The sequence below is a fragment of the Pseudomyrmex gracilis genome, unplaced genomic scaffold (assembly GCF_002006095.1).
Source record: "Pseudomyrmex gracilis isolate BER0280 unplaced genomic scaffold, ASM200609v1 scaffold_264, whole genome shotgun sequence".
Lineage (NCBI taxonomy): Eukaryota > Metazoa > Arthropoda > Insecta > Hymenoptera > Formicidae > Pseudomyrmex > Pseudomyrmex gracilis.
The window spans coordinates 134,132-148,700 of record NW_018020848.1 but is presented as its reverse complement, the minus strand read 5'-3'; the positions used below and the strand labels follow the sequence as shown (position 1 = coordinate 148,700).

The 14,569-nt window shown below is 33.3% G+C and overlaps 2 protein-coding genes across 3 annotated transcripts; one reads left to right on the top strand and one right to left on the bottom strand.

Annotated features, from left to right (window-relative positions):
- Window positions 1-288: 288 nt before the first annotated feature.
- On the top strand, window positions 289-1,531 carry LOC109859473 (alpha-endosulfine). The gene is made up of 3 exons (XM_020437769.1): window positions 289-684; window positions 896-1,015; window positions 1,132-1,531. The coding sequence occupies exons 1-3, from the start codon at window positions 643-645 to the stop codon at window positions 1,300-1,302; spliced, it is 333 nt and encodes a 110-aa protein (XP_020293358.1). The 5' UTR covers window positions 289-642; the 3' UTR covers window positions 1,303-1,531.
- Window positions 1,532-2,494: 963 nt separating this feature from the next.
- Window positions 2,495-13,800, bottom strand: LOC109859494 (very long-chain-fatty-acid--CoA ligase bubblegum). Of its 2 annotated transcripts, none has more exons than XM_020437807.1 (12): window positions 13,385-13,800; window positions 7,721-7,776; window positions 7,355-7,562; window positions 7,109-7,243; window positions 6,694-6,889; window positions 6,516-6,617; window positions 6,230-6,376; window positions 5,592-6,064; window positions 5,069-5,283; window positions 3,915-4,066; window positions 3,704-3,829; window positions 2,495-3,522 (listed from the first exon to the last, which is right to left on the bottom strand). In XM_020437807.1, the coding sequence occupies exons 2-12, from the start codon at window positions 7,767-7,769 to the stop codon at window positions 3,325-3,327; spliced, it is 2,001 nt and encodes a 666-aa protein (XP_020293396.1). In that variant the 5' UTR covers window positions 7,770-7,776; window positions 13,385-13,800; the 3' UTR covers window positions 2,495-3,324. The 2 variants fall into 2 exon arrangements, with proteins under 2 accessions (XP_020293396.1, XP_020293397.1); XM_020437808.1 differs by lacking the exon at window positions 13,385-13,800 and adding an exon at window positions 7,857-7,875.
- Between the last annotated feature and the right edge of the window lie 769 nt (window positions 13,801-14,569).

The following is a 14,569-nucleotide window of genomic DNA, read 5'->3' as shown; positions in this document are numbered from 1 at the left end:
CGATCGACCAATACAAGAACTTTTAAACTTACACGAGACTCGAATCGATTTTTTTCGCGAGTATCGTGAATACGAAGCTTTACGTGTATTTGAAGATTTCCGTTGTGAATAAATATAAAACTTGCGCCGTGCAAAATTTCGGTGTGTAATGGCTTCTGCAGACGGAACCGTCAGCGCGTTACGCATGACAAAACAGCGCGATAGCCAATCAGGATTTTGTTTTTATGGAAACGTAGCATATTGATTGGCTATCGTGTCGCTTCCAGTTGCGCGTAACGCAAATTGACGCTCCTTGTCTGCAAAACAACATATAACGGCTGCCGACTCGCATGTGACGCTGTCGTTCGCGCGATCGCATTATTAGCAGATTTTATGAAAATAATTTCATTGACACTCGCTCGTTATCTCGATGCGGTAAATGTGTTTTTCGCGGCGCATCGAGTAGAAACAGAAGATCGGAAAGATCGTCCCTCGATCCGTTCGAGCGAATGCCTCGAAGCGGTTACGATTTGTATTGCGCCATTCACTTAGCTTATGTACGTTAATACACGTTAGTGTTGAATTTAGTGTTTGAGAGTTAATTCAAGCAAAAAGTTCAGTTGTTGAAGAGAAGAGAGTGTGTTTAAAAAAATCTTTTACGAGATGAGTGACGATCAGTCAGCCGATCAAAGCCCAACTACAGAGGTAAGAGATTCAAATTGTTAATAACAAGAGTAATTTATTAGAAAAAAGTAGAGGTAATCAAGTTTGTGTTACAAACAAACGAATAAAAAAGAAATAATAAAAGAGAAATATTCTATATATTTTTTAACTTTCTCTAAAAATTAATTTAAAATTGACAGTATGTAAATATATATATATATATACAGACATTTTACTTTATTATTTATTACAGTTGTCATCCAGTGATATTGAAAAATTGGAAGAAGCCAAACTAAAAGCAAAGTATCCAAATGCGGCTAATCGTCCGTTTGGCGGTCATTCTGCATTTTTGCAGAAAAGGCTAGCCAAAGGAGTAAATATCAGTCTACTGATTATTTATGATTTTTATATTATATTATAAGAGAAACAAGAATATTTTCTTTCAAAAAAGCTTTGTTCAAACAGTTTATATTCACTGTGTATTTTCAGCAAAAATATTTTGATTCTGGGGATTATCAAATGGCAAAACAAAAATCCACAGCTAAGCCAAAGCCAGCTGGTGTTTTGCCAACAGGTGATGCTATACCAACACCAGAGTCAGTCCCACAACGAAAAACATCTATCATTCAACAAAAATTCAACACAACAACAACATCTTAAAATATTTCTGTTGTTATATTTTGTAATTACTTAGTCTTTTAGTTTGAGTCAGAATAATATGATACAATTACAGATACAATCCGAGGTTCTGAAAAACTTTTAATTTTTATTTAAAAAAAGATCTTCTGTAAACTATTTCACGTATTTACTATATGATTTGATATTTGATGCTTTCGCGATGTGTAGTATTAACATACAAAGATGTTTTTTAAAGAGCAGCCTGATCAGTATCAGGCTGCTCTTTAAACTCTGATGAAGTGAGCTGTAATGTTCACGAAACGTCGGTATAAGAATAACACTATCGCGGTTCAAACCCGAAAAAACATCTTAGTATGTTAATACTATATGATTCTCATCTTAAGCAATACTCATTATTTTTTTTTAGTTTATTCTCTTGAAAAAGAGCATCTGTAATATTTTGAAATAATAATGTTCTGTATGTGTGTCACAGTGGTACATACGTCTTATTACTGATTGCTCGATTAAATGTGTTACTATTTGAGGATTTTTGTGTGAATTTTTTATATACATCGTTATGCTGTGTGTTTTACATTCTTATTAACTATAACTTTACAGTAACAAAAAAAAAAAAAAGACAGAGTTCCGTACGTAATATTGTGTTGTGTTATTTCAATGAGCATATAAAGGAGGTTTTAGATGCACATATGTAAAAATTGATATTGAAAATGTGGTAAGACAGTCAAAGTAGCGTGAACAATTTCATCAATAGAAAGACTTTTCTTATCTCTCGATGAGATGTAAAAACAACGTAATGTGAGTGTAATCCCACATTTGAGCATGATAAAATTAAGAGTAAGATGATATATACAGATCTGCATTTCCAAAGCTGCTGTGATGCGCTTAGCAAGACTATTTTCTTATGAAAAGTCGCGTTTACTACGAAAATAAACAAATAATTTTAAATGTAACTACAGATTTGTTTATTGTATAAACTATATTTAGTATAATATATTGTACAACTAAAATTATTCTTCTTGTCGTTCATTCTCACCTATGCATTATAGTAAACATTTTTGCTTAAAAAGTAGAAAAATGTTGTATTATAAATAAAAATACGATACGTACAATTATTATTAAACTAAAATTATAGTATTTAATATATGGTTATATTAATATATTAAAATATCTTTGGAATAAAGATGTATTTTTTTTCTATTTGTCGGTAAAAAAATAATCTTTTTATAATTTTTTATTGCAGAATATATGTCTATACATACACACACACACACACACAACAAAATCCACAAAAACTCATAGATGTTCATTACATATCGCATAGAGCTGTGAGCGTTTAATCAACATTTGATGAGGGTTTTGTTGTGTGTAGATGTGTTATAGCTACTTAGTTGGATACTTGATAGTATAAAACTTAGACAAAATAGGAGCTATATATGTATGTACTAGAAGTGTGCAAAGTTTTCGGCGTTTTTTTAATTAAAAAACTATCATTATTATTATTAAAAATACAAAATGTTCAATCTTCCTTAAAATATTTTCTCTTGCTTTCTATCACCTTTTGCTATCTATCAAGTAATTGATGAATTTCGGAAGAATTGTTTAGAGCGTGGTTTGTCGCTGACGTCGAAGTTATCACTTTTTTAAGTTTCAATAACCACTTCCGACACGTTCTAGCACCATTTTTTTCATATGCGGAATAGATAAGTCACAAGTAATTTGTGCTTTGCAACTGTGTTGCATAGATTGAACTAACATGCAGTTAAAAATAAAAAATGCATGTGCGCTTTATCGATCTCTATTTTTAAAGACACTAGAAAAAACATTATTCGCTAAAGATTATGACAATTCGCATTCGATTATGACAATAAAGTACAATATAAAAATGCGAGAGATAGAAAAGCAAAGTCATTAACAAAGCCGAAGGCCGTATGGCGATATGTGACGCCGAACTTTTGTACACCTCTAATAATTTCCTTATCTATCCTAGCTTCTCATTGAGAATTTATATTGTCACATCATTTGCAGTGGGGAATGTAGGGAATATCACTCAGTATACAATTTTTCTATCAAATCCGCGTACATCTTCGAGACCACGTTCTTCTTGAGTTTCAGTGTGGGTCCCAACTCGCCGGTCGGAATGGAAAAGTCATGAGGAAGAATTTCAAACTTTTGCACTTTTTGAGCATTGCTTATGGCGTGCGTGTTGGCTCTCTTGATCGCCTTATCGATTTCATTGTATATCTGAAAGAATTATATAAATTATACATGACATTTTTTTCATATGCGCAATGACAAAACATACATAGATACACATTTCTTTTGCAGTTGTAATAATGTACGTTTACACGCTTTATCAACTTTATGTTGAAATCGTGTCAATCGTATCTTCATTTCTGTCGCTTTAAAAAATGCATATACTTACAATCGGATCGCGCGAGTTTATAACTTCCGTAACTGTTTTGGCTTTGCTACCAACGGATTTTGCCCACTTCAACACATCTTCGGTCAGCGTGTCCAAAGGCTCGCCGGTCTCGGTATTCATATTACTCTGGAAACAAGATATATTTGATTTGATACATTCAATTATTCATACATTTTATTTTTGATTTCGCTACGTTGAATTTTCAACGTACTTTGAGCGTCACGAGGATCGTAAGATATTTTCTTTTATCACCGACCAACATCGCGTTGCTTAACGCAGGCAACTCCGCCAGTACCGCCTGCTCGATGTTGTATGGTGCCACATTTTCTCCGCCGCTTGTAATTATAAGCTCTTTTAGTCTACCTGCAAAAATAAGATAAAAAAAAAAAAATCGTTATCGTAATAACATTAATTTAGGTAAGCGTATCGCTTCAATAATACGTATACTTTATAGCTGAACATGTATCGGATTAAAAGGAGCAAAAATTAGACAAAAAAATAACTGATTTAACTGGTTGATAAATGACGAAAATAAGATTAACCCTTTGAGTGCTGAATACTCGCGGCCTATGCAGCTCGTACGGACGGCGCGCGGCTTACGCTGATGATCGCCGGGGACTGAATACTTTTTCGCGCAGTATGGATCTTGTTGACGGTGTATGACACATTCATAATCAGAAAATTAAACAAATCATAAGAAGGATTATATAATCATGGAGAGGATTCAAATATATATACATTTTAAGAAAATAACATTTAATACATAGATATTTAAAAAAAAACTAAAAATTCATAGAAAAAATTAATAATTTATTTGCGTATGATAAACTTTGCTTCTTATCGTTACTAAGCGACGACGGTCTTTTTTGCGAGTGTTGCATTGTTCCCTGATCATTTTTGCCAGGCGCGTATTTGCGTCTATCGTCGATACTGAAAACATCATCTGAGCGCGTATTTGCGTCCATAGTCTATACTGATGACAACTGCTGAGCGCGTATTTGCGTCCATAGTCTACATCGATGGCTTTCGCTGGACGCATATGTGCGCCCATAGCACTCAAAGGGTTATTAAATTATTAAATTTTTTGACTTTAGTTATCGATACGTGTAATTATAAAGTCGCCAATGTTCGCCAATTCAGCATTCATATGAATAATCACATGTACAATTGCTTCATTATCATCGTAATACGCTGCGTAATGGTAGTCAATGAATATTAAAACAAAAAAAAAATAAAATAATAAATAAAAACCGATGGGGGCAAAATAAAATGCGCACAAAAAGATATGATTCTTTTATGTAATAATGAATAAGAAATATTGAAGTAAAAAAAAAAAACAATCACAGAGAGAGAGAGACGGCTTACCAGTAACAGATAAAACTCCTTTTGAGTTTATTTTGCCAAGATCGCCACTATGCAACCAACCGTCTTCATCTTTAGTCTCGGCAGATTTTTCAGGATCGTTCAAGTAGCCCATAAACACATGTCGTCCGCTCATGCATATTTCGCCCTCACCGTGTTCGTCGACATTGTCTAATTTTGTGTAAAATCCGGGCAAAGCTATTCCGACATCATACATACTACAACAAAGAAGAGAGAGAGATATATATATATGTATATCTGCTAACTGTTGTTACAAAAAAAAATTAATTTAAGATCTTTTAAGATCTCGTACTTTACACACTAGTCTGTATTTTTGTCTCATTTTTATGCACACACATACACACATTTATTTATTTCTTAACTTCTATAGTATAACTATATCCTAAACACGCATTTATTGATAAAAGTGAGGTATAAATAATCGCGGCTTATAATATTTGCGCGTAACAGTAAAGTTCAAAATTCGACAAAAATTATTATGTACAAAGTGACTTACGACATTTACCTGAATTCTTTATACGTTATTGTGTGAGCGCCGCCGCATTCTGACATCCCGTACGCTTCGACCAAAGGTAAGTCCAGACTAAGAAAATATTTTTTTATTTCTATGTTTAAGGGCGCCGCTGCCGTAACTAATAATCGACACTTATCCAGACCCAGTGCTTCTTTCACTTTGTTGAAAACGAGCCATTTTGCGAAGCAATAACCCCAGTGTTTGTAATCCGTGCCGTTTATTTTATTATTGTGGTAATAAAGAGCCTGCGTCTTTGCCCATTTGGCGATCCACGTTTTGATTTTGCCATTATCGCGCGCCTTTTCTTGCATCTTTTCGTAGATCTTCTCCCATACTCTCGGCACACCCATGAACACGGTTGGTCTTGCAACAAGCAACGTCTCCACTAACGAACCTTTCAATGCTTTCTTATCCGCGAAGTGTACAGTAGATGCGATAAATATTTGCAATATAATATCAATCAACTGAAACAATCAAAGATTTTACATATACATATATACACAATATAATTGCGAATGAATTAATGACAAATTGATTTTTTTTATTTTATTATATATAACAGATGTACAAGTCCGTGTAAAATCACATTATAAAATATTAAAGTTTATTCTATATATGAAAAATCTGACCTGTGCTGCAACATGAGATAAAGGCAAGTAGCTGACTGTACTTTCACTCTTTTCTTGCAGCTGTACTGCCGCAGTTATCACCCGTGCATTGTGCAAAAGATTGTCGTGGCTCAACATTACGGCTTTTGGATTTCCAACCGTCCCCGACTGCAAATTATCGATTGTAACTTATATAAAAAAATAACACGTTGAGAAAATCTTAAAGTGTATATACAGACGGTTATATAATTATGCAGTATAATCGGTTGTGGAGTATAATGTACGTGTGTTTGAATTCTCAACATACCGTGTATACCAGGGTACAGCACTCGTTTACTCCGATCGTCTTCAATACAGACTGCAGCTTATCATCCGATTCTTTCTTACCTATCTCCAGTAGATCATTCCACTGAGGAGCAATAAAAAAAAAAAAAAAACCAATTTATATATAGTGCAAATAAAAAAAATATTAAAAATTTACTCACACTTAAGACATCCTTCTCGGTAGGTACGCCCTCGTATTGTACAATCGCTTTCAAGTCGGGCAAATTGTCCTTTATTTTCAAGATCTTCGCTAATTGTACTTGATCTTCAACTATTATAATGTTCGCACGGCTGTGTCCGGCGCAATATTGACACGCTTCCGGAGAATTTGTGGTATAAATTCCCGTAGCGAATCCACTAAAAGAATAAAAAAAAAGAAATTATAGAGAAAGTCATCAAATGGTGACGCCCTCAAAGACGAAAATTCGAAATGATCTCTAAACTGAAATTAATTCTGTATACATTTAAGTTCAAGTCGCATAGACGAAATTAATTTTGCTTCTATTGTTGGCTTGTGCGAGATTATGGCAAATGTGATGCTGGTAAAGATGTGAAACGAATGTGAATTCTCTTTACCCGGCGTATATGGTTGCGAGGTCGGCAATCATCCATTCTGGACAGTTGAATCCCAATATACAAACGCTGTGATATCGTTCTAAACCAAGTTTTAGGAATGCTTTAGCGACAGTTCTTACAGCCTGTTCGTATTCTCTGTAATGAAAATCCAACAATGCGTCGATCATATCACATTGTTTATTTATTTTAGTCTCGATTTGATACATACATATACATACGTGTATACATATGGTAGTAGAAACTTACTGAAAAGTGTACGTGGTCCTTTTGCCGTCCAGGCCGGGTCTCGATACCATTGCGATATGATCGGGATAACGCTTTGCCGTTCTGCTTAAAACACCAGGAATCGACACGGGCATGTACGAATTTAATCCACTGCTGTCTAATTTTATTCGGATTCTACCGTTGCTGTTACACACAGTATCCGAATTCGCAGGTAATATTTGATCGGGTCCTGCGATTAGATAATTTAAATAGTCTTTATACTGCATATACAAAACCTCATACTATTTAAAAATCGAATACAAAAAACCTTTATATTTAAAATAAAACGGTGTAGAAAATTGAGGAACAAAATGTGTTTAATATATAAATATGTAACACAGTATTTACCGTCAAGTCCAGTTTCACTAGCGGCTGCATATCGCGTCGATTGATTCATCTCCTCTCTGCGATCAAAGTTTATATTCATATATGATTTATAGTTTTGCATTAAATTTGTGTTGTAATAAATGTATCGCGCACATACATCACACACGATGACAAGAAGAAGAGATCTTCAAACGGTGACAATTGAATCACAAAGAATGAAGTGATTATAACAAATTGATAGTGATTATACTTATCGTAGAAATAACTTGATTGTAACAAAGTGATAGTGATTTTACTTATCGTAGAAATAACTTTTATGCTTTCTTATATTGTTTAAAAAATATAAAATACTTCTTATTATTAATAGTAAGAATAACGGCTTAATAAGACTAAATAAACAAAAGCGCAATCAAAGAGCTTATCGTCCTGAGGGAAGATAGACGTTAATCACAAAATAATTTCTTATTATGTTTAGTCTATTGGTGACAATTGTATGATGACTTGCAGAGTTTATTTAGAAATAATCACTAATAAATAACTAATAATTATTTTTTTTCGATTTCTTTTTGTTTTTGTTTTAATTTAAAAGAAATATATTTTATTCTAAACAATTATGACTTAAGGCTCGTTGAAATTAATAACAAGAAATATATAAGGCCTTACGAGCCAAAATTTAGAAGTTGAATTTGTTACATGTGTATATATATATATATATATATATATATATACACGCACAGTTTCCGCTCAAACATCCTGCGAATGGCTCGTAAGGCCTTATATATTTCTTGTTATATTTTATTCTTTTTTTTTCTAATAATTTGTAATTCAATAACATTTTCATATAAATACTTAAGTGCTGTCACACAGACGACTCTTTTCTGAGAGAGAGAAAGAGAGAAAGAAAGAAAGAGATAATCGCTGTTTAACGATACCTAACCAGAAAAATAATATGTACAAAAACATTTTTCACAGAAATATTATATGTACATATACATTACAGATACCATATAATTTAAATACTTATGAATAAATAAATTTTTATAGATAAAATATTGTCTTCTTTTTTCATATACTATCGACAAACCAGTATGATAAAGAAATATGAATGACAAATAGAAACAAAATAGAAAATCTTTACTGTTTTAAAGAAATTCAAGAACAAAAATTGACGTGCGTTGTATAATTTACATATTAATTTAAATGAGAAAAAAAAATTAGAAAATATCTTAACTCTTTCATAAAAATTAAAAAATAAAAACTGATGTGTGTTTTATAATTTATTCATTTCGTCAGTTATATCTTTCAGAAATAAGCAAATTATACATCGGATAACATAACGCGAACACGTTAGATATTCTATATGTCAAGCAACACAAAATGATACGTCAAACAATCTAATCTCGTCAAACTCAAAATATAAGTTGAATATATAAAGTTGAATCTTGTAAAACATCTTCTCGATCATAAAACATTCACTATTTGTATATTTCGACAATGTTTTCAATGTGACAAGCAGACAAAAAACTTGATTGAAAGAACATCTCAAATCTTTTTTGTATCTGTGCGCAAGCACAAGCACTTCTAAAAAATAAATTAGAATTGTTGTTATTCTTAGGTATAGATACGGTCAAAGTGCAAACTATTAGCATTTATTGAATACACACTGCAAAGTGCATCGAATAAGTGGAAGTGAAGAAATCGCGGTTGTTGCCGTGAAACGCATAAGTTTATGATTTATAAGAGATCGTTATTTGTTATTTTCACCCAGATAACCAAGACTAAATATATTTTGCAAGGTCTGTAACACATTATGTCAGTAGAATGCCGCCAGCATTCAAAACATAGACTGCATTTTAAGTAGTATTAAAAAGCAGAAAAAAAAGAATATAAATTTTTTACGCGTGATGCAAATAATATTGCAACAATCAACGTGAAACGATATAAATGTAGCAGATGTAAGACTAACGTGCTAGCACAATACATCGACAGAAAGCATTGTTGAAATCGAGAATCGGATATTTATGAATTTTTATTTTTGATATTCGGTGATACTGCGATGAGATCACAGATTTCTCTTGAAATTCAGTGTTAGTTGTATATATACATAAAAAAATTAGGGAAATGACAATAACAAGCTAACACCAGATGTTTGGGTAGAATTCGTTTTTAATTCAAAGATTTTAAAAAATGTTAACAAACGTTTCGATCCACTATGAGATCTTCTTCAGTGTTTTAATAAAAAATTACATAAAATTACAAAAAAAAAATTCATGATTTATTCGAGATCATGAAGAATATGGATAAGAAAAGAAACGCTACATAGATATTCATAAAGAGGCGGAAATGACAGCAAAGTATCAATCAGTATTACGTAAGAAGACGCAAAACGTCTTTTCGCTTCGAATGCAACTGACAGACTGATGTTTATACATATATATACAGGGTGTCACATGAAGACCGTATCACCGCTCGTAAGCAGATAGAAGGGATTATTCTGAGTCAAAAAGTCCTGAACCATTTTTTTCTATTACGTATGATAAAGGAGTAATTATTGAATAAAGTAAGCCAATCAGCGCCGACCTTTAGCCGAACGCACGTTGCGTGAACCACGCGCCTGATATGCGTGAGCGCTTCGCGCGGCTCACTGACGTGCGCCCGGCTAAAGGTCGGCGCTGATTGGCTTACTTTATTCAATAATTACTCCTTTATATCATACGTAATAGAAAAAAATGGTTCGGGACTCTTCGACTCAGAATAATCCCTTCTATCTACCTACGAGCGGTGATACGGTCTTCATGTGACACCCTGTATATTATAAAATACATTTACTGTGCTCACAAGTTAATAATTTAGTTTAGAGTGTATATGTTGAGAAACTAGTGTGAAAAATAAAATCAATATGATAATAACAGACTATTTTAAGATTGAAACTTGTATTTACATATACAATTGGCACTTAATGCTTAATAGCACATGAAATTGTATCAGTAACATCAGAGAGAAGAATGAGAGCGGCCACGGCCGTAAGAAATTATGTAATTACTTTTCGTGAACATGGTTCTATTTCGTGCTATGAAAACACCGACGTGGTGGAGATACGCACACAAGCCAGAACCGCCGTCCGTGTGGACTCGCATTATTCATTACCAATGTGATTTTCGTCGTATATATTTAATAGCAAATATTCTTTATGATTACATAATACGAGAGAAATACATATCATGTATCACATCACGTGATTATGTAAGATTGGAGAATTATACATTCCGTGCTGTTTTTGAATGTACAGACTGTAATTACAAGTTGTCAAATACAAATTAACGACCGTACAGTGATGTTGATATAAATACCTATTACGTCATATTTAATCATATATATGTATAAAACATATTAATTGCAATTAATAATAATGTCTTGAGGAGTGACCTCGGGTTCTCGAACCATCCTGCACCTGGTTCGACGTAGCCGTTTTACTCAAAATATTAATTGCAGTTAATGATTAAGAAATATGATTGAAATATGATAATAAAATAAAGCGATCACTGTTATATAGAATATAATTTTCACATACAGAATTTAGATCTGGATTATCCAAGAAATGCGAAAACTGTATTAGATGAAAGTAAATTGCCACAGTTCCTCGAGCGCGGCCTCAAATACGTGTATTAATAACTTCACATTTTTTTGTAAACACATAAATTGAGAATATCCAATCTCTACGTCATTTGACTTTATCGTACAATAACTCAGATACAAACCATCAATTTAATCACAAGAAATGTTTGTCACATCTCTTGCTGTACTTTGATCGTGCAATATACATATCGCGCTACTAATAAATTAATTGTGTTTTGACACATCTACCACCGAGATATCACAATTCGATACAACTTGCAGAAATTTGAAGTATTATAGTCGCGATCTACTATGGTTATTTAGTTAACGGAACCATTGATCAGTCAATATATATATATATATATATATATATATATATATATATATATATGTATATATATGTAACTCGTATGCTTTAAGTTAATTGCTACATACCATAGCATTAAATGGAACTAAAGAGAAAGTTGTTGACATTGAATTTCGACGTTATAGATTGAATGATTATGCAAAAAAATAACGTCATTATTTTATTGATAATAACCGGTTTTTTTTTTTTTTTACAAAAGCTGTCATAAAGAGAAACGATATAAACACAGATCCGTTTTTTATATCATTTGCACGCGTCCACCATTTTTACCGGTTACATTTAAAAATCGTCTCGAACGATATAATTAATTTTTTGATAAACAAATCGTCTAGTCATGAAGGAAAAAATCAAAACACGAAAAAAAATTTTTCGGTACCCACACAGAACAAGAACTCTATCAGACGTCAACAGCTTCACGCAATATCTAATAGAGTTCTAATAAAGTGTTTGTTTGTATAAGTAAAAATTCAATGTTTATCTCCACATTTACATTTTTTCAACATATTCTCTCAAAAATAATCAATAAAACTATTTATAATTTTGGAGTTTTTAAATGTTGGTTATTATTAGGTTAACGATTAGTTTTTTGTGTAAATGTGTCTGCTTGCGGAAATAATTATCCAGAAAAAAGTTCTTTATGCATCAATAACTATGTAGTTATATAATTACTATTTTTTAGGGTAAATATTGGCAATAACGGATCACCTCCGATCAACTTGAGCTTCACATATGTTGTCAAGGACATTGTCCTGAGTGACACGCAAAAAATTGTAGCCGTCGCTTGTTGTTTGTTAAAAAGTTAATAACAAAAAAAGTTTTATAAATGAACTCTTATTTTTCGATTCTATGTACATTTTCTTCGTGTTGTAAGTGTGTAGGCAAGGAGGGCTATTCTTCCCCGCAAGGAGGTGCTATGCTCCCCCCAGTGATCTATGGATCACTTTTAGTAGTAGAAAGTGTATGCGTGTAGGCAGGGGGGCTGCGTCCCCCTGCACCCTTATCCTAAAAAATTTAACCTAACCCTAACCTAAACTCTTCTTTCTGCATTTTCCCTCGCAAAATTTTTATTCATTTCTATTGATATTGTAGTAACATAGATTAACTATTGTGGAAATTGTTCGAGGGGGAATGCAGAAAAAAGAATTTAGGTTAAAGTTAGGGTAGGTTTTTAAGGGAAAGTTCAGGAGGGTCGCAGCCCCCCCTGCTTACACGCTTAAAAATAATTTTGTGCAACAATCAATCTAAACATGCGTTTGTTTCAACTCGAGTTTGATTGTGGTTGTCACGCATCACATGCGCATTGTAATATATACGTAAATGCAATGGATTTAACGTTCTACCATGAAAACGGTTGGAGTTAGGTAAATGAATATTATAACCTTTTTTTTATAGAAAATCGAATTTCCTACAGGTTTTGTTTGAAAACTTTTCCCATAACGTAATTACTTTCCGAGATAATCGTAATAATAATAATAAACCTTCTTTTGTTTATAACTCGAAAACTAAAGCCGAGCGGCGGTAACATGTATAGGGAAAAGTTGTTCAGAATCACATCCCTAACAACATATTTCAAGCTCATTAAAATCGGAGATTAAGTCCCTAATCTAAATAATTCCCTTAATTTTTTCTCATTTTCTCTTCATTATTATTTATTGCTTCTACTAAAACAAAAATCACACACAGATAGTTCTTTTGCCTCTTACCTTTTAAATCACGTATGATGACAAATATGTTTGATATGTGTTAGAAACTGTCTGCAAACTAGGCTCGAGTGGAACTAGACTCGACACAATCTGTTTCGAAGTATCCGTAATACTAATCTTTTATGAAGAGCCTTCGATGTTCCAAGACCGCATGTAAATCACGACGCGCGTATTGCGTGTAGTGGGAGTGTTCGTTTCCCGCGCAACACATATAACATAACATGTACATCATACACGTGGAAGAAGTCGATTTCAACTAAAGGCGGAGTTTGGTTGCAACACATTTCGTTATACATTTTTCTTTATCTTTATCCCGAATCACTGAATTTTCCTCGTTATTTTTGCATGACGTTCGAGTTTTTGTATACGCGTGAATTTTAGGCTGTGTCCAGTTAAGCAAGAGAGAACGAACAAACGCAGGGAATGCAGGAAATACAGAAATTGAAATGCAGGAATAGCAGGAATTGAAAGAAGTCGAGGAAGTACAGTCAACTGTCTGGTACTGCGCATGATTCGTAACAAATCGGGGAGCCACCTTCTCATTTCTTCTTTTGCACTTTCTCAATTTCTTTCAATTCCTGTTGTTCCTGCATTTCAATTCCTGTATTTCCTGCGTTCGTTTGTTCCCTCTTGCTTAACTGGACACAACCTAAATCTTGTCTGAAAGAGAAAATAAAAGATCTTGAAGATTATAAGCAAGCCGAGAAACAAACAATCCACAAGAATAAGGATGATTTAGAAAGCACTCACCTATGTATAATTGTCTCTTTTCCTCGTAACTTTCGCAAGTTACTTTATAGATCGCACCATCTTCCGCCACGATGAGCGCTTTCTTGTGTTCGATTCCATTTCCATGTTTAGTTTTAGTTTAGTTTTCTTACAAATAAACGGAATGGAAACTTGAATAATTGTTTTGGTTACGATACCAATTCAAATCTGTTCAGCAGATCTGTTATCAACAGATAACAGTTGTCTGCTTCTGGTACTGCACATCTCCGCAACAGATTGGGGAGCCACCTTCTCTTTTCTTCTTTTTCACTTTCTTAAATTCTTTCACTTCCTGCTATTCCTGCATTTCAATTCCTGTATTTCCTGCATTTCCTGCATTTCCTGCATTGGTTCGTTCCATCTTGCTTAACTGAACACAGGGCTGTGTTCAGTTAAGCAAGATGGAACGAACTAATG

Excerpts from the sequence above, each read along its gene's own strand:
- LOC109859473 (XM_020437769.1), top strand. The coding sequence starts at position 643 with ATGAGTGACGATCAGTCAGCCGATCAAAGCCCAACTACAGAG. Across the intron at positions 685-895 it reads ATCAAAGCCCAACTACAGAG|TTGTCATCCAGTGATATTGA; the intron begins GTAAGAGATTCA and ends TATTTATTACAG. Across the intron at positions 1,016-1,131 it reads AGAAAAGGCTAGCCAAAGGA|CAAAAATATTTTGATTCTGG; the intron begins GTAAATATCAGT and ends GTGTATTTTCAG.
- LOC109859494 (XM_020437807.1), bottom strand. The coding sequence starts at position 7,769 with ATGAATCAATCGACGCGATATGCAGCCGCTAGTGAAACTGGACTTGAC. Across the intron at positions 6,890-7,108 it reads CTCGCAACCATATACGCCGG|TGGATTCGCTACGGGAATTT; the intron begins GTAAAGAGAATT and ends TTATTCTTTTAG. Across the intron at positions 5,284-5,591 it reads ATAACGTATAAAGAATTCAG|TATGTATGATGTCGGAATAG; the intron begins GTAAATGTCGTA and ends TCTTTGTTGTAG.